Source organism: Aedes aegypti, chromosome 3 (genome assembly GCF_002204515.2).
Source record: "Aedes aegypti strain LVP_AGWG chromosome 3, AaegL5.0 Primary Assembly, whole genome shotgun sequence".
NCBI lineage: Eukaryota > Metazoa > Arthropoda > Insecta > Diptera > Culicidae > Aedes > Aedes aegypti.
Genome location: NC_035109.1, coordinates 233,647,681 through 233,673,699, shown reverse-complemented (window position 1 = coordinate 233,673,699; position 26,019 = coordinate 233,647,681). Strand labels below are relative to the sequence as shown.

General features: G+C 41.5%; 1 protein-coding gene and 1 long non-coding RNA gene across 3 annotated transcripts in view; both read right to left on the bottom strand.

The window, feature by feature from the left end:
* Positions 1–6,520: 6,520 nt before the first annotated feature.
* Positions 6,521–26,019, bottom strand: part of LOC5576240 (nischarin) — a 22,499-nt gene continuing 3,000 nt past the window's right edge. Inside the window, exons 3-4 of one of the 2 annotated variants that reach the window (XM_001655968.2) lie at positions 7,102–7,504; positions 6,521–7,037 (exon numbers count right to left, since the gene is read on the bottom strand). In XM_001655968.2, coding sequence (XP_001656018.1) covers positions 6,817–7,037; positions 7,102–7,504 — 624 coding nt within the window. In that variant the 3' untranslated portion in view covers positions 6,521–6,816. The remainder of the gene's footprint in view (positions 7,038–7,101; positions 7,505–26,019) is intronic. The other variant, XM_001655969.2, reaches the window with a different exon arrangement.
* On the bottom strand, positions 15,590–17,041 carry LOC110679708. Its single transcript, XR_002502720.1, has 2 exons — positions 16,176–17,041; positions 15,590–16,119 (listed from the first exon to the last, which is right to left on the bottom strand). It is a non-coding gene; the product is annotated as an uncharacterized LOC110679708 (long non-coding RNA).

Genomic DNA, 26,019 nt, shown 5'->3' with positions numbered 1-26,019 from the left:
CCATTATCACTCCCAGGTCACGAATAGACTCAACCCGGTCAAGTGAGGCTGAACCGATTTTGTAGGAAAAACAAATAGGAGTATGACATCGAGTGAAAGTGATAACTTTGCACTTTTTTATGTTGACGAACATTCCATTTTCTTGGCACCAGTCCAGAAGTTGATCGATATCATTTTGCAAGGCTGTACAGTCTAAGGCGGAAGCGATAATCCGGAACATTTTGAGATCATCGGCAAAGAATAATTTTCCTGAAGACACTCGGTCTGCTAGATCGTTGATAAACAGGACGAATATTAGAGGACCAAGCACACTCCCTTGTGGAACTCCGGAAGGGATGGAGAAATGATTCGAAACTTGCTGGTTAACTTGGACAAACGCTTTGCGGTCTGTGAGATAAGAATTAAGCCAGTTAGTGATCCAATTCGGAAAGCCCAAATGACGCAGTTTTTCAATAAGCAGGTTATGCGGAACCAGGTCAAAGGCCTTAGAAAAGTCCACGTACACAGAGTCAACTTGGCATCGTGATTCCACTGCAGGAAACAGAGTGTTGACATATTCCATCAAATTTGTCGTTGTTGACCGATTTTCGACGAAGCCATGCTGGAATTCGCTGATGAAGGGTTTTGCGGCATTGTATAAATATCTACGAACACCAATCTCGAACACTTTACCAAGGCAGCAAAGTATCGAAATGCCCCTGTAGTTCTCGACTTGATTGATGGATCCTCCTTTGTGGATTGCTATCATTCTTGCAGTTTTCCACATAGCCGGGAATGTACCCTCTGTCAAAGAGCGATTGAAGATCAGCGCTACTGGAGTGATCAGCTCGTGTGCACAACTCTTGATAAACGATGGTGGTAGTCCGTCTACCCCTGGTCCCTTGGATGCATCGAGACAGTGGAGCAGTTCTAAGACTTCCCCGGCGGAGAACCGGAAATCCGGCAAGTTGACGTCATATGATGGAAGATGGTGGAATCTGGCTGCTGGAGAAGAATCTCGAAACACGCTTTGAAAAAAGTTGGCAAATAGGTTTGCCGCCTCTTTGGCTGAGCTTGCTGTTTGTCCCTTGTATTCGACGTTGCATGGAGTGCGTTTAGATGACTTCTGTGCTCGGACAAATGACCAAAACGAGGATGGATTCTGCTTCAAGTTGGATTGGATGTTGTTTACATATTCTGCATAGGTCGATGAAAGCAAGTCGTTGTAGTCAGTTTCCAGCTGATGAAGTGCAATTCGATTTGCATCAGTTCGATCGCCGAAGAATCGATTCCGAGTTTTTCGTAACTTGTTACGCATATGACGGAGCGCAGCTGTCCACCAAGGTTTACGATTGACGATAGCTGGAGCAAGCCGACGATGAGGCACGCATTCATCGAATATGCCGTGCAATATATTGTAGAAAGCAGACACCGTTTCGTCCACAGAAGAACAGCTGAGTTGATGGATCCAACCGATTGAGGATTGTTTAGAGCGAAGCACATCAATATCACATCGCTTGAAGTCGAGAGCCGTGGCATCCACTGGGACGTTGTCAAAACATGGTGAAGTGTACCGTGTGTCAAGTCGTAAAATGAACGGTTTGTGATGATCGTCCATTTTTATCAGGGGCAAAGGTGGGTCGATGAGTTCGATGTAGTCAGGAGTGTTTGCGTATGCCAAGTCTAGGATTCTACCATTAGAGTTGCTTATAGAGTTCAACTGAATGAGGCCACTAGTGGAAAAAGATTCGGTCAAAATAACATCCTGTTCGCTAGAAGCATTCGTCGGTAAATAGCCATTGATATCTTCGTCAAACTGCCACTTAAGGGTAGGAAGATTGTAATCGCCTAGAGCTAGTATGATGTCGGTGTCTGAAATCATATCGCAAAGAGTTTGGATGGCGTTGGTGTGAGCGATGTAACTAGCTGGAATGGAGTTTGGTCGAAGGTATATAGCGACGATGATGAGTGATCGATTGGCAAGCTTGATGCGAACTACCATCTGTTCGAGTTGACCGCAGTCACTTAGTTCAAGTGCACTACATTGAATAGCAGTCTTGACAGCGATTAGTACACCGCCACCCCTCGAAAATTCGCTTGTTGCCGTGCTACGATCGCATCTGAAGATATTATATTCAGAGGAGATTTCGCTATCGGCGATATCCTGCCGAAGCCATGTTTCGGTAAAGACGATGACATCGTAGTCACAGCTGCTTAGCATAAGGCGAAGAGTATTGGTTTTAGTACGAATTCCCCTAACGTTTTGGTAGTATACGCTCAGAAAGCGATCGATTGGCGTTGATTGTCTGTTTACGGGAATAGTAGCTAATCCCTGCTGATGACCAGAATGTTGCTGTGTTGCGCACTGTACGTCAGAATGGTGGATTTCCACGGAATGCTGCGTGCCTTCAGGTGTTCCGTCATTTGCATCAGCAGCATCGAATTGTGTTCTGTGGGTATCCAAAAGCACTTCAGGCAGATGAAGGGATGAGCAATTAGAATACTTGCCTGCGGTTGGAGTTTGGAAGACCCTTCCCCTTTCCACGAAAACAGGACCGGGATGTCTATGTTGGCAGGAACTGATCAGGTGATGCAAATAAGGCGAATATTCGTTGATTGGCTCGACTGTTTCGGGTGGGTTGGAGTCTTCCATGAAGCTTTCGCAGGTGCATCCCGGCGAATGTTGTAATGTTGATTGAAGAACGGTGGATCATGATGTAGTGCACGTCGGGGGGCCCAAATAAGAACGTAATGATTCACATTACGGACAGCTTCAAATTCCGGACACTCTACTTTGTATGGGAAACATTTCACGCGAAATGTTTCAATTTTTGCTGTTCAAAAGATCTCAATTTCAAGGCTCGTTTTAGTAATCTTTTTCCATAAATATCTTTGAAAATTTATAATGGCCAACTACCTTAGATATCTCTTTGGTGGTTTAACGATTTCGATTGATGATTTGACTGTTCCATTAATGATTATCATGAGCTGTCCGGAATTCGATTCAAAGTGTATGAGGCAAAAGTGAGGAAGCGTCCGGAATAAGAATCATGAAAAGGCCACACATTTTGATTTATTTAAAATTATTGAAGTTGCGGAAGCGTATTCTTCACCCACCGTTCGAAAGTAAAGGGCTTCCGACGCTCGATAGCGCTAAGAAATCATACAGAATGATTTATTTTGTATGCTCTATGCTGGGTTATATTTCCATGAGTCCTTAAGTGTCCGTAATATGAATCAAAACGGTATCGAGTTACAGAACACAAAAGCAGTGCAACTGTGTTCCAAGGGACCATCGAGTTAGCCATGGAAACCAACTTTTGCTATGGTTCTCTAACTCGATATCGAGATACGGAATATCGAGTAAGGGAGAGTTAACTGTATTTTGTATTGGTTTTAATTTAAAAAACTTGTTTTTTTTTTAGAAAATTTTGCAGTTTTCTTAATTTGTAAGTAAATACAATAGAGTAAAGAACTAATTTGGTACTTATACGATTCACTTTGCCATGGACGATTTTTCTCAAGTGTCCAAATTGTCAGAAACATTCCAACAAGGAGCTCCCTAATACGACGCACTCTGTGAACAAATTTGAGCACATTAACTTTTCAAAATCCAATTGCAGAAGTGAATCAAACAACAAAAAAGGAAAAAAATGGAGAAAATCAAGAATTAAAAAGGGTTTTTTTTAAACATAGCTTTGAACGAACATTTGAAGAAATCCTTGGATGTATTTAATATAAAATTGCTTTATATCTTGAAGATATCTCAAGGCGGGAATTTTATGAATTTTTTAAGAATTCTTAAAAAAAACTTCATTGATCATTGAACAAAACATTGACAGTATCCATAAAACTACACTTAAAGAATAATGTTTTATGATTTTTTTTTGTTGAATCATTAGGTTTCAAACTATCTGTATTATTCACATGGTTTAAGAACAATCACATTATTTGTGTAGAAAAATTTGAGTTGAGTATTCATGGAGAACCAAATAAAGATTTTTTATTAAAATGCGCAAAATTTTGAAGAGAAAACTACTTTTAACTAAAACTTACTTTTTTAAATTTAGACAAATTTGATGTTTTGCAAACCTTCCATAAATTTAATTTTAAAGAAAATTAATTCAAATAAGTTGAAAACTTCAAAAGTTATGTGAACAATACTGAAAAATAATTTGAATATTCATATTCATGTAGGATATGTTGCTTTGCAGGTTTTAAAAAAGGAGAACATTTTAAAGTTTTTCCCTACCAGAACATAAACTGGTTTTCTGGAAAAATTGTATTGAATCGATTTTGAAAAACTACATAAGGAAATATTTCGAGAAAGTAACAAAAGTGCTACCACTCTAAATAAACCTTACGGGTGAACTTGCCTATTATGAAAAGCCGCTTTTATAAAAATAATAATAACAACAACTACATAAACCTCTAAAGTTCTATTTTCTTAAATAAAAAACTTAAGTAAAGGACAACCTTCCATCCCTAAGGTCATTTTTATATTCAGCATCAAAACGATGGTGCCAAAAAAAGAGCAAAAAGTTTGGATCTGTGGTTTCTCTTCTATGAAAAGTGTAGATTTGGATAAAGATTTTGCTAAATACCTAATAAGACTTAGCGCAACCAAGTTGATGAACATACCGAAATGTAGAAGAAAATTACTCCAATTAGATGAAAATGCTCACATGTTCATGCATTGTCCAAAATACATCGAAAATAATTCAATTGTAAAGCACTCCCTAAAAAAACTTATGTTGAACACCCCAATACATGTTGGACGCTCAAAGAATATATTTTAGACCTACGGCTTAAACATTCGTTCAATCAATCGATTTACAATGGAAAACCGAAGGAATTTCACACCTTCAGCCCAACAAGTTTTTGGTCACATTCGAAAAATTTCGGACGTCTTCAATTTCTGTGTAACGTGTTGTAATGGTTGCATGGATTACCCGATTAATTTTACTTTTTTTTTAATTATGATTCATGGTTTATGGCTAACTAGCCGAGTGGAAGTTTAGCAACTACCGGAAAACTAAACATTACATATACTTTGCAATTGGATTAGATGGACAAAATTGATGTGAAATTTGTGAAAAAGTTACACGTATTCTCGGTGAGAATCGAACTCACGACTAGAGTTACTGTGCACGTGCTGCAGCCTCAGGTACAGGAGCCTCATTGCTTGCAAGCGCACGGGAGCGCTGTACATTGTGAGACCTTTTTTGGTGCGACTCATTTTTCTTGCGATGCGTCTCACTGCGGTCTCATGCGCTCCGTCACATGTGCTGTTTAAAATTCAGCGCAATAATTGAAGTGATTACAAAAGTTTTCATCGAGGATCGAAATTGTAACTCTTGGATCACGAGTCTCCGACCATACCATGTAGGTCATCTAGACACCTGCATAATGGGGCAAAAATAGTTGTAGAGGCTCTTCGTTACTAAGCAATTGTTTCACAACTTGGAAACCGATGGCAAGCCGTAGCGCCGAGCAGCGCATGAGACGAGTCTCCCCGAGAGCACATCACCTTGCGCGCGCTTTCAGAATTTTCGTGAGCCTCCATCTAGCGCAGCACACTAGGATTCCGATGAGCTGAGAGACGGTTTGGTTGGAGGCTCGTCAGTACATTTATGTGCTCCTGAGAAATTTGTAACTCTACTCACGACTCACTAGATGGGGCGCGTTACCCCTACACCACGACAGGACTCATGAACGCAGAAGTCAACCTGAACTCGATTTCAGCTCAATAATCAGCTCAATATCCTTCTTTGGGTTAATCAAATATCATCTAGGAAGGAATCCAAAAAATACCGTTCCTTATTCGATTCGAATGCGTTAGAAAATCTACATATCCAACATAAAAATAATCAAAAATTGAAAAACTACAAACATGTGAAAAAAACAGTTGTGCAAACTGGTTTAATTAACCATTTGGTTTAAAATGAAAACTCCTTCATCCTCATCCATGAGAAACGAAAAAGAGGTTATGAAATTGAATGATCGATGACTTTAAAAAAGTGGACATTGTCTGCCCAAAGAAGAATGGGAGGACATATGTTCAAAAAGAAAGACATGTGCTCCCCTAAAGGATACCATCTGGTAAGCCTACTTTCAAGTCGCCACTTCTAAATCTTAATATGTTTGACTCAAGCTTCGAGGTTCTTTTTTAATGTAATTTAAGTTCAGAAAAGCATACACACTTTTAGTGTTGAGCTCTTTTGTGAAATAAGCCACATCCTACTGTGCAGGGACACATAAATTCAAAATCAATTCGTTTCATTAAAATCCATTCGATATTAATTATTATTATTATCATTAGCTTTATTAGGGAGATTTTCATCTGGCTCATCTCCATTCGATATTATGGAGAAAAACTAAAACTATGCGCTTAAATGATTAAAACATATGCGTGTTATGTTGCTATAACCTGCAAGTTTGTTTTCCGAACTTCGAAAAATAACAAAGATCATATGTAGTACCCTGTCTAAAAACGGGGATAGGTGAATAGGGAGTGGTGATATTCGTGGACTTACGCATCTTTCATGTCTACTACGATTTATTTCTCACATCTATGTGATATCGTTATTACACGATTCAGAAGGTATGTATATTGATACAAACGCCTAATTCTATGTTCCAAATTAGGTCGTATGCACATCGATATATGAAGGCGGTATTTCCAGTAACAAAATTTTCTATCCATTTCGTCTATCTTCTGAAGTAAAACAATAACTGCTTTTACTCGCCCGCTCTAACTCAACTTTGAACATAAACTCACATAAAACATTCAAATGAAGTGCAAGACTTACATTGATCTGGCAACGAATACTAATGCTATCTGCTCCCACTACTGCCACTTGTTCCGGGCAATTTTTCCTCTGCATTAGCCGTGTCCAGCAAGCTGTGCAGTTTCCGTTGAGAGTTCTGAGCTGATATACGCAGAGCCGACAGTACCAGCGCTGTATCATATTCCAACTGATTTCCCTTTTCATTGTCCAAGTAGATTTCCTGAAGACGATCTCCAAATCGGGACAAAACGCGGGCACGATAATCTACTAGACAACAATAAATATGTTAGTTTCACGCTGTGAGAGAGGTTTCAAAATGCTGCTATCTTACCAACACTGCCAGCCACGGGATTCCCCATTAGTCGTAAGTTTTCGAGCAATGGTAGATTGCCAATGTGATCAATTTCGTTGATGTCATCGATATGATTGCAGCTCAGATCCAAATTGACTAGTGAGTAAAGCCTGGAAAGGCCTTCGAGCAATCGGATCCTATTTTGCGACAAGTTGAGGCTTACTAAATTACCGAGCTGTAAATGCCAATCTCGACATTCCGTAATTCGGTTGCAACGTAAGCTCAAAGCTTGTAGGTTATTTAAATGACTCAAATGGGCTATACTTTCAATTTGATTCTTATCTAGCACCAGGTCTTTCAAATTGGGAAATAATCGAATTGAATGGTCGATTTCCATCAGCTGATTTTCTTTGAAGACGGCGTGCCGTAGTTTTTTCCATACCTGAAAAAAATATTAAAATAATTTATTATTTAACATGCGCTTGTAGCACTTAACACGTGTAGCAGAAGAAGCCTAGGCAAACTGTTTCTCTTGGCCGACTTAAACAATGTTACAGGGGACCAGCCTCGGCAGGGCTCATTCTCTGCAGCCGACTCTTGATCGGCGCGCCATAGGTGCTGCAATTCAAGCATAATGTTAGCGACGTAATTACTGCATTCCAGCACTCGGCATCCGGACACATTCCCTGTATGTATTATATTGTCGGGGGACGTGAATCTCTTATGGATTCTTTCTATTCTCTCAACCCATGTGGAGTGGTAAGGTGTCCATACAACATCTGCAGTTTCAAGCAACGGTCGTATCAGTGAACAAAACAAGACTTTCAGGCAGTAAGGATCAGTGAAGCCGCGTGAAATCTTTGAGATAAAGCCATGCTGGCGGTTGGCCAATGATAGAGCTCCTGTGATGGTTAAACGAAAGGTTGTCGTCCAACATCACGCCTAAGTCTCTTACAACAGACAATGTCTCCAGTAACCTTCCATTAACCCGATAATCGTAACAGATAGGCATTACTATTCTGTGGAATGATATAACTTGTCGATACTCAGAGTCATCTGATTCCGTGAACACCATCCGGAGAACTGATTAAGCACGGTTTGCAACATTACGCAGTCATCTTCGTTCTTTATAATGAAGTAGATTTTAAGGTCATCTGCGTATAACAATCTGCATCCTTTCGGTAAAAAGTTAGTGACATCATTGAAGAAGACAGAGAACAGCAGCGGTCCCAAATTGCTGCTTTGGGGAACTCCAGATCTGCATTCAAATGTTCCCGAACAGCAGCCATCAATTTTGACCCGTAAATTCCGACCAACTAAGTAGCTTTTGAGCCATCTAACGAAACCGTCAGATGCACCTATTTTGCGAAAGAGAACAGCAGCGGTCCCAAATTGCTGCTTTGGGGAACTCCAGATCTGCATTCAAATGTTCCCGAACAGCAGCCATCAATTTTGACCCGTAAATTCCGACCAACTAAGTAGCTTTTGAGCCATCTAACGAGACCGTCAGATGCACCTATTTTCTTCATTTTTTCCAGAAATATGATGTGGTTGATACTGTCAAAGGCGGCAGTCAAGTCAGTATACACGGCATCCACTTGTAATCCATTTTCTATGTTCATGAGGCATTTAGTGGTGAAGTCCACTTGGTTCGTAGTAACTGATCTTCCAGGGAAGAAGCCATGTTGATCGGTCGACAAATAGTTCTTTATTAAAAAAAAAACAGGAAATCGTTTACGATGATCTTGAAGAGCTTAGATCCGGCGCTAAGAGACATTATCCCACGATAGTTTGCTATATCGCGCTTCGATCCTTTTTTAAAGACGGGAAACATGGTAGAAGTCTTCCAGACATCCGGAAACTTGTAACGCTTCAGAGAGATGTTGAATATTATTCGTAATGGTTGAAGCATTGAATTAATTCACTTTTTGTAAACTGCTGCAGGAATACAGTCTGGACCTGGGTTGAACGAGTTTTTAAGCTTATTTGCGCACGTAGGAATCATTGAATCAGTTACATCAAAAATATCGATGTCAACTACATCAGGAATGATATCTTGAATAGCTCTACTCACATCAGCATCCGAAGAGGGTTCATTGTTGAAAACGCTGGAGAAACGGTGGGCAAATAAAGAACACTTGTTCGTGGAAGAAGTGCAGCGTTTTTCCCCAAGAAACATGTTGACAGGAAGCCCCCGTTGTCCTTACGCTTGCTATTTACAAACCCTCAAAAAGATTTTGGGTTGCGGCGAAGATTATTTTGCATTCGATGCACGTAACTGCGATAGCAAGAAGCATTCATTGAGGTATAAGCTCTACTAAAATGCTGGAATTCAGTTTTCGTTGCCGGGGTTAGAGTTTTACGCATTTTACGCAATGCGACGTTCTTATTGCGCTTAAGAGTTCGTAGCTCATTAGTCTCCCAAGCTGGATATCGTTGTTTTCGTTTTAATGGGACGTGTTCTATAAGCCATGTATTAAGCACATCGATAAAACAGCGAGCAGCTGAATCCACATCTGTCCAATAGGGTCCTAAAGCCCTGTCCCGATTTTAGTGCCAAACGCTTAAGTTTAGGCCAAAAACACATGTTTACTCAATTTTCCAATGTTTTCCGTTGGTTTAAGTCCGAAAAACATTTTTTTATGTTATTTTAGATTTTGTCACACCCCTTGGCTTAAACTCAAATTTTGGGTGAATTTTGTTTTCCGTGTCCCTTCCGAAATGTCAGATAGGAACAACCCCAGTGTTAAAACTAAAACCCCTGTGGTGTTTTTGTCGACTAAGCGAACGTCAAACATGATCTCAAGTGTCAAGGTTCATTTATGGATCCAATTTTAAAATTAATGTTTAAACATGATACAGCCGTTATTTGAGCGGGAAAAATTGCTAAAGTAGTTGAAATAACATGCTCTTTCGTGTTGTTGAATAAAAACAAGATTTTATCAAACATTTTAGGACCCAATTGCTCATAAAGGACCAATCCATGAGATCAAGATAATTCTCGAAAACTTATTCATATAGACTCAAGTCAAAAAAGTATACAAACTTACTTTATCGATCTTACGTGTTTCGCAGACGAAATTCTACACGCTTCGCTCTGAACCAACTCGATTTTCACTTTTAGAACGTTTAATTTTCGGATTTTCAAAACGACGAGGGTAAGATTTTCAACTTTCGCAACAAAGTAACTTAACCACGAATCAAAAAAAAAACACTTCTTGAGTCGATTTTACACTGGTAGAAAAACGTCGCAAGTAACTGAATAAAACGGCTTATCATTTTGTCATAAAATTCTTGTGTGAAATAATAGGGACTCCATAGTTTTTGAACGAGAGCTCATTGTATGCAAAATTTAAGCAATCGTTAAACACGTCGAAAAAATGTTAAAAAGGTGATTCATTTTAAAACAGTTTTAGAAGACAGGTTGTGATTCTTCTGAATTAATTTTCTTAAAACCGTATGGAAGTTACTTACGTCGATTTAAAAAAGGTATCGAGAATTAGTTAAAGCACCGAAGTCCGTTTGTTTGAAGTTAAGCTGCCGTTCATCATCGTCAGCGCCAGTTTCCTCGACCAAAGTTGAAATTAGCAGCGGGATGATGCGAATCAATAGTAATGAGCAATTCGCTGGCTTCAGAAACAGAATTGTCAAGTGAATTACTGAACACCAAGTCAAGAGCACGTCCATTTAAATTACGAGTAGGGTAAGTGTACCAGTTATGGACATAGTGGTTCCCTATTTCGCCATACTTATTTAATTTAATGTCTTCAAATTTTGAAAATTTTTGTATGTTGTAGTAGTTAGATTTAAGATATATCTTGATGCTAAACCATTCAAAAAGACTTAAAATGTGAAAGTTATCAAAATATCCCCTATTACCAAATAGAGAACCACTATGGCCATAACTGGTACACTTTCCCTAGCATTCAATTGATGAAGATTGCTGAAAGCCATACCACAGACAAACAGACGTAACACTTAGAACAAATCTTAATCAATATCATAGTCACGAAGACATGTACGCCCAATGCTATAATCGGTGTGTTTGGCCGACGGGCCAACAGATGGCGGTAGTGTGTAAACGTCAAACACGAACAAAAACGATACGAGCGCTGCGGGTGGCGGATCGGCCACCTACCATATTTTTGAATCGACCGTTAAAAAGGTGGTCGATTGACAACGATGAGAGTGTGACGTCTGTTTGTCTGTGGCCATACCGTCAATAATCGAGTAGTATGTATTGTTAAGAGTAGAGTTTGGATAGTCAATAGAAACGAAACCATACTCATTCTGCATCCACTGAATTCCAAGAAGATTGTAATCTCCAAGAATCAGAATTCGGTCATCACATGAACTAAGAGTGTCGATTGCACGAATGGACTGCAGATGCGACTCAATGACTTGGTGATCGTTCGTTTTAGCCGGAGGAAGGTAAAACGACGAGATATACAGGGTTGTATTGTTTGCACCGACTTGTACTAACGGTACCTTCATTGCACAGTTAGAGATCAAGCTTTGTCAGGACCTCCAGCAGGCTGTTTTTTTTCTTCTAAGCAATGGGGGGATAATCTGCTCAACAGACTCCGGACCGAGGTCCGGGAGTGTGGGGTTGGGGACCATTTACTACATGCAAGCAGTAAACAGGACTACACCCCTGACCTACTAAACCATTTCCATTGTCGCCAAACCCTTCGTCTGATACTGCGGGCTTCGCAATTTGACCTAGTGAAGGCTCAGGCCATATCAGCTAGCACCAGCTGGGATTGCTGACGAAGGGGCCTCCACCTGCCCCGAACAACCAGAGGCTCGTATCCAACCCAGTAGGCCGGCGCCACGACAGCAGCGCTACCAGGATGTTCTCCCCGCGGCCACTTAATCGCTGTAAGGGTCGATTTCGACCGTAGGGCACCGATATGACCTACGTAGCCGACTGCGAACCCTTGGACCACCTGTTGTTTAGCGTCTGCACTAGTCACTCCTCGAGTCCACTCGCCACCTCCTTTGGAGTTCCGAGACGATGTGGGTGATAGCCGATGAAACGGCATTCCAGCCAAACTCGTCTTCACACATCCTCTGGACCAAATTGTCCGCAGTCGTGTCACGCATTGTGCGGAAACGCGGGCACACGAACAAAACGTGTTCCGCCGTTTCCTCTAAACCTGCACAAACTGGACATTCGGGAGAACCCGCATGACCGAAACGGTGTAGATACTGTCTAAAGCAACCATGGCCCGAAAGGACCCGTGTCAGGTGAAATGTTAGTTCCCCATGGCGCCTATTGACCAAGATATCTAACCTCGGAATCAACCTGTGAGTCCACACTCCCTTGGTGGAACTGTCCCACACACGCTGCCATTTGACCATAGAGGCCAGTCTGGCAGTCCTGCGTATGCCTCTTGTGCCGCGCCTTTCGAAGCACTCTATGTCTTCCATGATAAGGATACCAATAGGCGCCATACCGGTGATGACACAAAGTACATCGTGTGACACGGTACGGTACGCACTCGCAACCCTCAGGCACATTAGCCTATAAGTACTCTCTAGCTTGCTACGGTAGCTATCGGTACTAAAAACCGTGCCCCAAGCCGGGCCACCATTCCTCAGTATGGACGAGGCGACACTGGCCAGAAGCTTACGCTTACTGGCGTACACCGCAGCACTTTCGACCCACCTCTGTGTCATAGACTAATACCCGATTCTGGAAGTAACTTCCGAGAATCTTGTACAGGTACTCGGGTATCCCCAGACGCAGGAGCGCATCAGCAATAGCCGCCCAACTGACACTATTAAATGCGTTCCTTACATCCAGAGTCACTACTGCGCAGTAGCGAATACCCCTCCTCTTACGCCGGAGTGCTATCTCAGCGGTTTTCTTAACCGTCAGAATAGCGTCTACGATGGACCTCCCTTTCCGGAAGCCGAACTGGTTGCATGAGAAACCATTTACACCCTCGGTGCACCTCAACAGTCTGTTTTTTTTTTTTTTTTTTTTTTCTTCTAAGCAATGGGGGGATAATCTGCTCAACAGACGCCGTGTGGGGTTAGGGACCATTTACTACATGCAAGCAGTAAACAGGACTACACCCCCGACCCACTAAACCATTTCCATTGCCGCCAAACCCTTCGTCTCTCCGGGACCACCAAGAAGGCATTGCTTCGGAGAGGGGCTATTGCACATCGCATCCTCCAGGTTAGCTGCGTAGCCATGCAGCAACGAACATCGATGACACGCTTAGGGGGGTCCACCAAGGTAGCATGCTGGCGCTTTGCCAGCTTCCCAGGTGGTCCTCACCTCCCGTTGTCCGCTGAAAGCGGGCAGGGTCGACCACTACGCCCGCGCCCAGCTGCACCGCAGGTATCAAGAACTGATACTGCGGGCTTCGCAATTTGACCTACTGAAGGCTCAGGCCCTATCAGCTAGCACCAGCTGGGATTGCTGACGAAGGGGCCTCCACCTGCCCCGAACAACCAGAGGCTCGTATCCACCCAGTAGGCCGGCGCCACGACAGCAGCGCTACCAGGATGTTCTCCCCGCGGCCACTTAATCGCTGTAAGGGTCGATTTCGACCGTAGGGCACCGGTATGACCTACGTAGCCGACTGCGAACCCTTGGACCACCTGTTGTTTAGCGTCTGCACTAGCCACTCCTCGAGTCCACTCGCCACCTCCTTTGCAGTTCCGAGACGATGTGGGTGATAGCCGATGAAACGGCATTCCAGCCAAACTCGTCTTCACACATCCTCTGGATCAAATTGTCCGGAGTCGTGTCCCGACCGCATGTGGCTAACATGCGGTCACGCATTGTGCGGAAACGCGGGCACACGAACAAAACGTGTTCCGCCGTTTCCTCTAAACCTGCACAAACTGGACATTCGGGAGAACCCGCATGACCGAAACGGTGTAGATACTGTCTAAAGCAACCATGGCCCGAAAGGACCTGTGTCAGGTGGAATGTTAGTTCCCCATGGCGCCTATTGACCCAGATATCTAACCTCGGAATCAACCTGTGAGTCCACACTCCCTTGGTGGAACTGTCCCACGCACGCTGCCATTTGACCATGGAGGCCAGTCTGGCAGTCCTGCGTATGCCTCTTGTGCCGCGCATTTCGACAGTCTGTTGAGGATGATCTTCTCGAGCACCTTCCCCACCGTGTCAATCAAGCATATTGGTCTATACGCCGACGGGTCACCAGGTGGTTTCCCCGCCTTTGGCAATAGTACCAGGCTCTGCCTCTTCCACACATCTGGAAATAGTCCTTCGTCCAGGCATATCTGCATAGCAGATCTGAACATACCGGGAGCCTCCAAGATTGCGACTTTGAGGGCCAGGTTTGGAACTCCGTCCGGACCTGGTGCCTTCCCCATGCTTAGGGATTTTGCAATCCCTACAAGTTCCTCATCGGTTACTCTATCCTCATCGCCAGCCCCAATCCCCGGCTGTCCTACAAAAGGAGGCCATGGGCTAGGGTTGTGGCGCGGGAAGAGCCCCTCGATGATCCCCTCCAGCATCTGTGGAGATTGCTCCGTAGGAGCAATTGCACCTCTTGTCTTCGCCATAACGATCCTGTAGGCATCACCCCACGGGTTCGCGTTGGCACTCTGACAGAGTCCCTCAAAGCAGGTCTTTTTGCTTGCCCTTACCTCGGACTTCAGCGCAACTTTGGCAGCGGTGAATACCGCCCGTCGTTCTTCACGCTCCTGCTCGGTACGTGCTCGCTGCATCCGCCTCCTGGCCCGTAGGCAGGCACGGCGCAGGTTCGCAATTGCTTGAGTCCACCAGTAGGTCGGTGGTCTCCCATTTCTAGGGTGTACTTTCCTAGGCATGGTCGCATCGCATGCACGCGAAAGCACCGCTACCAGTTCGTCCCCGCTTAGGCCGAGTAGGTTACGCTCACGACGGAGCGCCTCCCTAAGTACTTCGTCATTGAAGAACGATGTCTTCCACCTACGAGGGCTTGGCCTTGACCTAGCCGCTTCCTCTACGCGCTGCCTGCTGTTGTTGTAGTCGATACTGTAGCGAACCGCCAGGTGGTCGCTGTGAGTGTAGGCATTGTCTACCCTCCAGTTCGAACTACTCGTTAGGCCAGAAACACTACAAAAGTAACGTCGATAATCGACTCCGCTCCGTTTCGGTTGAAGGTACTGTTGGTACCAACATTAGCCAGATCGACATCTAGCACGGCCAGTGCCTCTAGCAGGATTTGACCTCGCTGGTTCATGATACGGCTTCCCCATTCCACGGCCCAGACATTGAAGTCACCCGCTATTACTACTGGCCTTCGCCCTGTCAGCACGATCGTCATACAGTCCAGCATCTGCGTGAACCGCTCGGTCGAACAACTGTAGTAATACAACACCACAATCTCACCCGCTTCGTATTTCTACGAAGCACATACTCATAAATTAAACACTTCCTCTATTTGACACAGCAACAACCTAAAATCTGACCACCCATATTTGACCTACTGGGAAAGTCTCAGCAGGCCAAGTTTACACAAACTATATTTTGCCTTCCTTATTATGATACCTCCAAATTGTTACCATATGTGCACAACAAGCACTGTCCGCATTTACGACATCTGTTTATCAAATATACCAAGCGTTGTGCTCACTCCTCGTTCAACCATTCTTTACCACATTAGGTTACCACTTAAGCCTTCTCCGAAATAAAGATTCATTCGTTAACCATCACTCAGTTAGTTAAGTCAAGTTTAATATCCGAAGTCCGGTAACCTATTACATGGCTGACCGTGACGAAAGAATTAGCTCGTCGGTTTAAAGTGAAAATCTGGTGTAACCGAAGCAAAAATGGGTTCAACCGAAACAAAACCAGCAGTGCCACCGGTTACACACGAACAAATTGTGAGCATAATCAATGCTAGCAACGCGAAAAACAAGGAACACGCCGAGAGAACCACAGTTTCGACGGAAGTTATTGCGTACACCTTAGTGGCCATAGTGATTTTCGTACTTATTTACCTGGCGTATAAGTTAATCACTAACTACGAACGTATGCATACCCAGACACGCGTGAACAATGCAGTTAGCCTGAACAATCTGAAAACAAGTGTAGTTTAATGCGCGTGGACAAAAGTTAATAAGGGAACACTCACTCAAAATGTATCAGCCAATTGCGCTTTTCTGTGTAGCGGTAGCTCTTATGCTAGCGACATTCTACATCTTGTGCGCGATAATCGAACAACAACTCAATGAAGTGTCACTATTTCACTAGACGAAAACACGGAGAGCACTTGAAAAGGCTTTGAAAAACAGACTTTGACAGTTCACAAAATTCAGCAACGGTATCGAAGTGATAACAGTAAAGTACGTCAAACCACCGATAGACAAGTGACAGTTTACAAAAAAAAAATCACACGGAAAGCAGCAAGCAGGTAGCTGCTCAACCGTCCCGCAGTGCAAAACGTAGCCGTGATGAGCCAAGCAGAATTAACAGTACGACAGTGCAAAACTTAGCCGCATAGCCGTGATGAGCCAAGCAGCACCAGCAGTACAACAATAACAAGGTATTGGCCGAGTATGAACAGGAACAGCATTGTACAAACATGTATGTATTAGAAAACTTGATATGTATTCGATTTTGTTATGAATTACCCGAGAAAACAAATCCCACCAATAGCAAACATTTTATTATTCCCAACTATCAGGCAAGCAATAAGCGACCTAAAAAGAATCAAAGACAACCTTAAAAAGTCAATCTACAAGCAAATTTCTAAAGACACTTTAGAGTCGAATCTTAATTTAGCCAAAGAATTAAAAAAAGTGATCGAAAATTGTCTAGACGAAAGGTACCAGGAATTACCGTCCAACGAATTCAACGAAATCTGTAAGCAAACTAGAGACATCTATTGGGAAATTTGCACAATAACTAAACGAAAGTTAGCCAGCTCAGACGAAACGCCAAAAATGCCGCCGCCGGAAGAAAATTTTGATCTGAAAAATGCTATTGCGCTGGTACAACCATATGATGGTTCGCCACAACAATTGGAAGCTTTCGTTGACGCAGTAAGTTTACTGTCGGAATTAATCAAACCCGACCAAATGCTTACTGCAACAAAATTTGTTAAAACAAGGTTAAGTGGGAGAGCTCGTCTAGCTTTACCCACTAACGTAGCCACACTCCAGGGAATAATCGACGCGGTATCGAATAACTGTAAAAGTACTGAGTCACCAGATACAGTGTTGGCAAAATTAAACAGGTTAAGATATACACGCGCAGAAAACTTTTTGGAACAAGTTGAAGCGCTTTCAACCCAATTGACCACCATGTACATCCAAAGCAAGATTCCAACAGATGTTGCCACCAAAATGGCAACGAAAGCTGGAGTCGACGCCTTAATCAACGGAATAACGGACAATGAAACTAAAATCATATTAAAGGCTAATGAATTTTCAACAATTCAATCAGCCATACAAAAGGTGAACGAAAATATTGGCCGATCCGCTCAAGTATTGACAGTAAATGCTAGGAGAGGATTGCCGCGGAAAAACAACTGCTACAACAATAATCGTGGCAACTACTGTAACAACTACGGTAATCGCGGTTACAACCGGCAACCGCAACAATTACAATAATCGCCAAAGCCGAACGAATTACAATGAGGGTTACAATCAGAGAAATCATTATTCTCCACGAGGACGCGGAAATTTTCACAATAATCGCGGATTTACTCATAATTCGACACAAAATAATCAAAGAAATCCACGCGTTTACTACACTCAGTCTAACCAACATCCGACGAATCAGCAACCGCAGCTCGTGCCCAATATTGCATATCAGCAACCAAGTACCCTACAAACCATCCCACAGTCTAGAGCAATACAACATTTGCAGCCGCACCCTTTAGGCGGAATTCAAGGGCAGTTTACACAGTGAATGTATCTGCCAGTAACTTCGTTACAATTCAAACGAATGTAGCAAATCAACCCTGCACCTTTATCGTTGATACTGGAGCAGATGTATCAATCTTAAAAACTAATTATATTACCACAAATATTACGTATAATCAACAAAATCAGAGTACCTTGAGAGGTATATCAGCCCAAGAAATTTCAAGTCTTGGCAGTGTAAATATAAACTTAATTTTAGATAATTTCAGTTTACCGCACACATTTCAATTAGTGAATAGTACGTTTCCAATACCTACTGATGGTATATTGGGACGTGACTTTCTTGCAAATTTTACATGTAATATTGACTATAATTCTTGGTTATTAACGATAAATGTAAATAACTATTCTTTAGTAGTACCGATTCAAAACAATCTGAATGGTACAATTATCTTACCCGCTCGTGCAGAAACAATAAGACATATAAGCAATTTAAACCTAGATCGAGATGCTTTGATAGAATCTTCAGAGATTTTACCCGGAGTATTCTGCAGTAATACTATAGTTTCTAAGGATGCTCCATATGTTAGAATAATTAACACTAACGAAGAAAATATAATATTAACGCATTTTACACCACGTATTCATTCATTAGAAAATTTTCACGTATACAAAATTACAAATAATGATAACATTGATAGAAATAAGTCATTAGAAAAAGAATTAAATTTCGAAAATTTACCAAATTCTATTCGTACACCACTTTTTAAGCTCTGTAGCGAATATAACGACATTTTCAGTCTCCAAAATGATCTCCTCACCTGTAATAATTTTTATAGGCAAAAAATTAGACTGCAGGATGAAGCTCCTGTATACATTAAAAATTACCGCAATGCACATAGCCAACGTGATGAAATTTGCCGACAAGTTGACAAATTAATTGAAAACGATATCATTGAGCCGTCAGTATCAAATTATAATTCCCCAATACTTCTAGTGCCAAAAAAGTCCACAACCTCTGATCCAAAGTGGAGATTAGTTGTGGACTACCGTCAACTAAATAAAAAATTGCTAGCTGATAAATTTCCCCTGCCAAGAATCGATGATATTCTCGATCAACTCGGCAGAGCCAAATATTTTTCAACTTTAGATTTAATGTCTGGTTTCCACCAGATTGAAATCGATAAAAACTCAAGAGAATTTACTGCATTTTCCCTTCAAGAGCGATGACATTTCCAATTTAAGCGATTGCCGTTTGGTCTTAACATAAGCCCGAACAGCTTTCAAAGAATGATGGTTATTGCACTAAGTGGCCTCAGTCCCGAGCAGTGGCGATTCCCTAACCTCAAATCTACCTGTTCGACGTATAGAAATGTTTGAATTTTCACAACGAATGCGTATCCACTTAGTAGGGAATGGTTTAAATAGTCGATTTCAATCATTTATCTTTTGAATTAGATAGTAAATTTGTCAAAATATCAATTTTTGGTAACGTAGAACAGGTAGAAAGTGAGGTTACGAGTCGCCCCTGGTCCCGAGTGTGCATTTTTGTACATTGACGACGTGATTGTCGTAGGTTGTTCAGTCGAACACCATTTGAAAAACTTAAGAAGAGTATTTGAATGCTTTAGGCAGAGAAATTTAAAGCTTAACCCTGCTAAATGCAACTTCTTTAAAGCAGAAGTCACATTTTTAGGGCACAAGATCACTGATAGAGGGATCCTGCCCGATAGTTCGAAGTTTGATGTCATTAAAAATTATCCCAAACCACAAAACGCTGACCAAGTTAGAAGTTTTGTGGCAATGTGTAATTATTATAGAAGATTTATCCCCAATTTTGCAAAAACTTGTAGTTGTTTGAATAAACTACTTAGAAAAGATGTTACATATAAATGGACAGACGAATGTCAGTCTGCTTTTGAAAACTTAAAGTCTATGTTGCTTTCACCAAAGATACTTCAATACCCGGATTTCCAAAAAACTTTCATCATTACCACAGATGCATCGGATTTCGCATGCGGTGCGGTATTATCTCAATTACACGAAAACAATGATCTACCTGTTTCTTTCGCCAGTCGCGCGTTTACAAAAGGCGAAGCAAAGAAGCACATCATTGAAAAAGAATTAGCAGCTATTCATTGGGCGATAATGCACTATCGACCATATTTATCAGGAAGATATTTTATTGTGCGTACTGTCCACCGACCGTTGGTTTACCTGTTCGGTATGAAAAACCCATCATCAAAGTTAGTTCGAATGAGAACTGATCTCGAAGAATTTGACTTTGTTATTGAGTTCGTACCAGGGAAAAGTAACGTCGTAGCAGACGCCTTATCTAGAATTAAATTAGACTCTAATGAGCTCAAGAAAATGAATATTCTGCAAGTGCAAACAAGGTCAATGACAAGCATACCTTGTTTAGCCAATTGCGATGAAAAGTTGAAAATAATGAAGCCTGATCAACTTCGAGTATATGACGCAATAAATAATGCGCAAGTAACAAATATAAAGAAACTTGCATTTCAAATTTTATATAATGAAAATCTACCGGTAGTAAATGTAATAATTTTCGATAAAAAATTTAAAAATGGCCTAACTCTAGCGTTGGGACTACAACTTAATCTAAGAAACTTGAAAAATGTTTTTCAGATTATTAATGATTTTTTTAAATCATCCACATCCAATAATACTTTATCTCTTTTTTTTTTTTTTTTTTGTCGGTAGCGATAGGGGTAGTACTGGCACTCTTAATCTGCCCTAAGCTCCTTCCCAGCATTTGCTTTTATAAGCCTCTATTGCGTTCATCACACAGACGTTCCTAAGCAATGTTGCTCAAATGGTCACTGTGTACGCTAGCAGCAATCAGCCCTTGCCGTAGTTTTGCAGTCTAGTAGTTCAAAATACTATCAAACTATGATAAGGCCTGAAATGCTACTAGAGTGGTTAAAGTGAAGAACGAAATAGTTTTATTAAAAGGTCCTCATTCCCCATTTCATTTCATCACTCACTATCGTCACTTTTATTTTCGACACTATCACGTATATCACCGATTATCACTCATCAACTTTCGTAATACACTTCAGATATACTTTCTATTATATCACTTTTCACATCACACCATTTTCATATAAATCTGTTAGCATTATTAAGTAATTTAAAAATATTCAATTTAAATGTATCGTTATTTTTGTTGCTGTAGAGTCATTACTATTCAAACTACGATTTAGCACTATGATCAAGAAAGTTACATTAAAAAAAAAATCAATTCGATCCATTCTTCTGCACTCGCTGTCATTATGTATTAATACTTTTATCATGTACGTTTGAAGAACTAGGCAATTAAGTTTATATTCAGAAACATGATTGCACAATGTATTATGGTCATTATTAAATTAGTAGAGTTCACATCATTATTATTATATTTTTAACAAAACTTTCAGAATCACTTCACCTTAATTTTCAAATTTTCATCACTATAGATTTAATTATAAAATCACTATTAGCACCTTCACAATCACTAAATTTAATAACGACGAGTGTAACGCACAGTTCCACCAAACACCCATTCTTATGTTGCATTATAAAACGATTGATCACACGTTGGCTTCGAAACTTAACCACCATTGCTGATTAGTACAAAGGATGCTACAGCTCGTGTAAACGAATTGAAACATCAAACAACCAGCACTGGTTTATAAGTAACTAATGAGCCCTGGCGGTCCCTCCGTTCGAAGAGGACCTGATAATATGCCGAAACCTATTAACAGATCCTCCGCCTGAATGCAGCCGTTTCATGATAAATCATGAACCGTTGGAGGTGTGCCAAAGTATTGGGAAGGTGATATGTTTCACAGACGGGTATTATTATGGTGCACCTTCTACTTTGGCACCGTCAAACCCTGTGATCGTGGCCAGGGACATCCAATAATACTTTATCAATTTCAAAAGGTGATGCTATATTCAATTACATAAGCCTAAATGACTTTAAACATACTGGGAACAAAATTCTTAAAACAGTTCAAATTATTATTTTTGATCCACCCAAAATAGTATCAGACCCTACAGAAATACAGAGACTTTTACTACACAACCACTCTTCACCCACTGGAGGACATACTGGTATATCCCGATTGTATAAAAAATTAAGAAATTCTTATGTTTTTCCAAACATGAAATACACTATCAGCAAATTTGTTAAATCCTGTGAACAATGCAAATTGAATAAGCATTTTGTCCCTGTAAAAGAAAAGTTGATCAAAACAACTACACCGGTTAAACCATTTGATATAGTTTCAATAGATACAATCGGACCGTTCAGTTTAACTTCTAACGGCAACAGATATGCTGTGACCATTCAATGTGATCTCAGCAAATACATTATTCTTGTTCCCATTCCCGACAAATCATCATATACAATTTCCAAAGCAATAGTCGAACATTGTATCTTAGTCTATGGTCCAATGAGTGCTATCCGCACGGACCAAGGGGCCGAGTACAAAGGAATTTTTGATAGCATATGTGATCTTTTAAAATTGAATCATATCTGCTCAACGGCATATCACCCTCAGACAATAGGATCGTTGGAAAGAAATCATAGGTGTTTGAATGAATACCTACGATCGTTCATCAATGATCTGAGAACTGACTGGGATAATTGGCTACCCTTCTATAGTTATTGTTACAATACAACTCCTAACTCGTCTCACGCTTACTCTCCATTTGAAATTATTTATGGCAAACCCGTACACAAATTCGATCATATAGACCTCAACTCTGTAGACCCAATCTATAATTACGATTCATATGTACACGAACTAAAACATAAATTACAATTAATTCATAAATACATCTTTGATAAAATAGAAGAAACAAAACTATCGAGAACACAAAAACTCAACAGTAATATAAAACCAACAAGCCTTAGTTTAAATGATACAGTATATTTGAAAATAGAAGGAAGGAAAAAGCTTGATAGCGTACACAATGGACCTTTTAAAATCATAAAATTAGATGGAAGTAATGCCGAAATAAAACATGAAATTTCAAATCAAACAATAATTGTACACAAAACAAGATTAGTGAAACAAAATAATTGAAAAAAAAAATGTAAACCCAAAATGATAAGTGAGTAAACGACAAAGCAACGAATTTTATTTTTCATTTTTGAATGGTTCCACCATTCTTCTAAAGGAGGGAGGTGTAGTAATACAACACCACAATCTCACCCGCTTCATATTTCTACGAAGCACATACTCATAAATTAAACACTTCCTCTATTTGACACAGCAACAACCTAAAATCTGACCACCCATATTTGACCTACTGGGAAAGTCTCAGCAGGCCAAGTTTACACAAACTATATTTTGCCTTCCTTATTATGATACCTCCAAATTGTTACCATATGTGCACAACAAGCACTGTCCGCATTTACGACATCTGTTTATCAAATATACCAAGCGTTGTGCTCACTCTTCGTTCAACCATTCTTTACCACATTAGGTTACCACTTAAGCCTTCTCCGAAATAAAGATTCATTCGTTAACCATCACTCAGTTAGTTAAGTCAAGTTTAATATCCGAAGTCCGGTAACCTATTACACAACTCGGAGCTACAGAAGAGGACCCCGTTTACCTTGGCGATCACGAAGCCCTCGTAGGTAGTAGACACCAACTCCTGGACGGGGTATTTACCCGTCATCCATATCGCCGCCATTTTTCCGGATCTATCCACGACTCAGTTGCCGTTGCCGGCGGGTACTCGGTATCCCAAGTAACCAGTAAGCACGATAATGCGGCACGGTAACAGCATTATATGCGCATATAGGGTAATCATTTGATGCATGTCAGTTTTATATACGCATATAATGCTATTTTAATGCCAGAAAAGGCGAAATAGCGTGCCATTATAGTGCCAAGATATAACTGTGCTTCTCTGCACCACTAATGCTGATATAAGACCACGTGAGAAACGTCAGTTTTCGCCAGGTTTTTAGGGCGAATATTTTGTGCTTTCGCGTACGCAGCCAGAGAGCTTTCGCGTATGCTGCCAAGCAACTGGTACACGAGGTAAATAAATGAATGAATGAAAACGGAAACCTCTAATAGTATGCAAAAAATGTAATAAAATGATACATATAGTACTTCTCCGTATCAGACATATTCGTTTTGGTAGTTTTCACCCTTTTGAGGACTTGCAATTGCTACATTTTGATCCTCGTTTTATGATGATGAAATTCCTCATTTTGTGTCTCGAACCTGCGACACCCGTATTGTTGAGTTGTTGTCCTTCTTATTTGCTCCTACGGCCACATAAGATGAATAATATTGGAAAGAAAAGTGACCAATTCAAACCATCACTTTTCCCCGTCATAAAACCTGCAATTGTAGTAGTGAGAAGATTTATGTTTAAATCGCTCTTACCACTATATGCACACACAAAGCACGTGGCATATCTGTCAAAACACTGGATGGCATTTAAACATGCCCTGTATTCGAATATAAAGCCAATATAGTGCTTATTTAATGCCTGTATGCATCAGGCTTAGAAGCATTAATGATGCTGTAATAGGGTTTCTATGCAGCGGAAGTGCTGTTATAAGGTGTGTAAGCATTTGTGGTGCTATTATAATGCATGTACGCATCTATGATGCTGATTAAGGGCTTATTATTAGTGCTTATGGTTACTTGGGATGGGTCCGATATGATGGCGATGTCCGTCCCCCACTCAGCAACTGCCTGGTACAGCAATTGCTGAGCTGCGTCACAGTGGTTCAGGTTCAGCTGCGTTACCTGCACTGTGACTTTCCGTTTATGGCTCGTTTGAAGGTCGGGCACCTTGAGCCCGAGTTCGTCTGACATTGCGTACGTCGGCTCCTAGATCTGCGAGCTTCGCGTCACTCCGCATCGCCTTCAGGACTTCCGAGTACTTGGACTCTTCCGTCTTAATGATGATCGCATCACCCTTATCGCGCTTGGCATCTACCCTCCTACCTTTCTTAGGCCGGGTATCCCTGCGCTCCTGCACTTCCTCCTTCTTTTTCTTATTTTTTCTCACTACAGTTGTCCAGGGGGCGTCCCCCCTGATCCGCCCTAACCTGTGGTGATTGAGGACCTCTCAAAGGTCGCAACCCCCTGTTCCCATCACTCCGTGAGGGGCCAGCCTTTTCGGGCCCACCCTTCTCGGCTTTCCGGGACGCCTGGCTGGGGTCCGATTTTCCGGCACTTCTGCCGACTTTCGGGGTCAGTATTCGCCTGGCCTTGGTAGCTCCTCCCCTGAAGGCTGCCACAGTCGTCATGGGTTCAGCATGGTTCGATTTACGAAGTCTAAACAGGGCCTGCTTGAGGTCCTTGCTGATGTTAGACTTCGATGACGCAAAGTCAATGATGGAGTCAAGCTGCTGTGCAGCCACTTCCATCGCAGAGAGCCCATCTCTACTTTTATTGATGGCCCTCATCAACCACGCTCCATCCATAACCTCACCCGATGCGTTCGCCTGAATTCATCGAGCGTCCACCTTGGAAGAGCGTTGCAGCTGCCTACGTAGACACCAATTTAAACCACTGCATCACAGTGGTTTAAATTTAAATGTGTTACTTCCGTTTTGGCTGCTTTGATACTTCGATTGTGCCCGGACATTTAAGTCCGTCCGTTTAAATGTCCGTTGTCTGCTCTGTCGACACATATTAGGCACTAAGCGATTTGCTTACAATCGCTTGCCCTATGGCCTTCGGTGCCATTTTCTGGCCATCTTACTTCTGTCAGGACCATTGCAATTCCACGACTTATGGCCCTTCTCAAAACACTTGAAGCAAACTTCAAGAGGCTGTTGTATGATTAACCGGCAAATCAACCAGCCTACCTTAAGTATGCCCAAGTTCTTCGCTTTGTTGGCCTCTGCGACCGGCAGCCTGAACAGAAGGAAGTTGTTAATCTAGAGATTCACTCTTTTGTTCGTTCTATTCTATTCTATTCTCTATTCTAAGCGCTTGCACAGCCAATATTGAAGAGCATCCTGGAAATACTGGAATTTCTTCTAGTATTTTCTTGTCAGCATTAATATTTGCAGCATATCGATGATATGATACAAATATTAAAATGGCCAGGCCCACT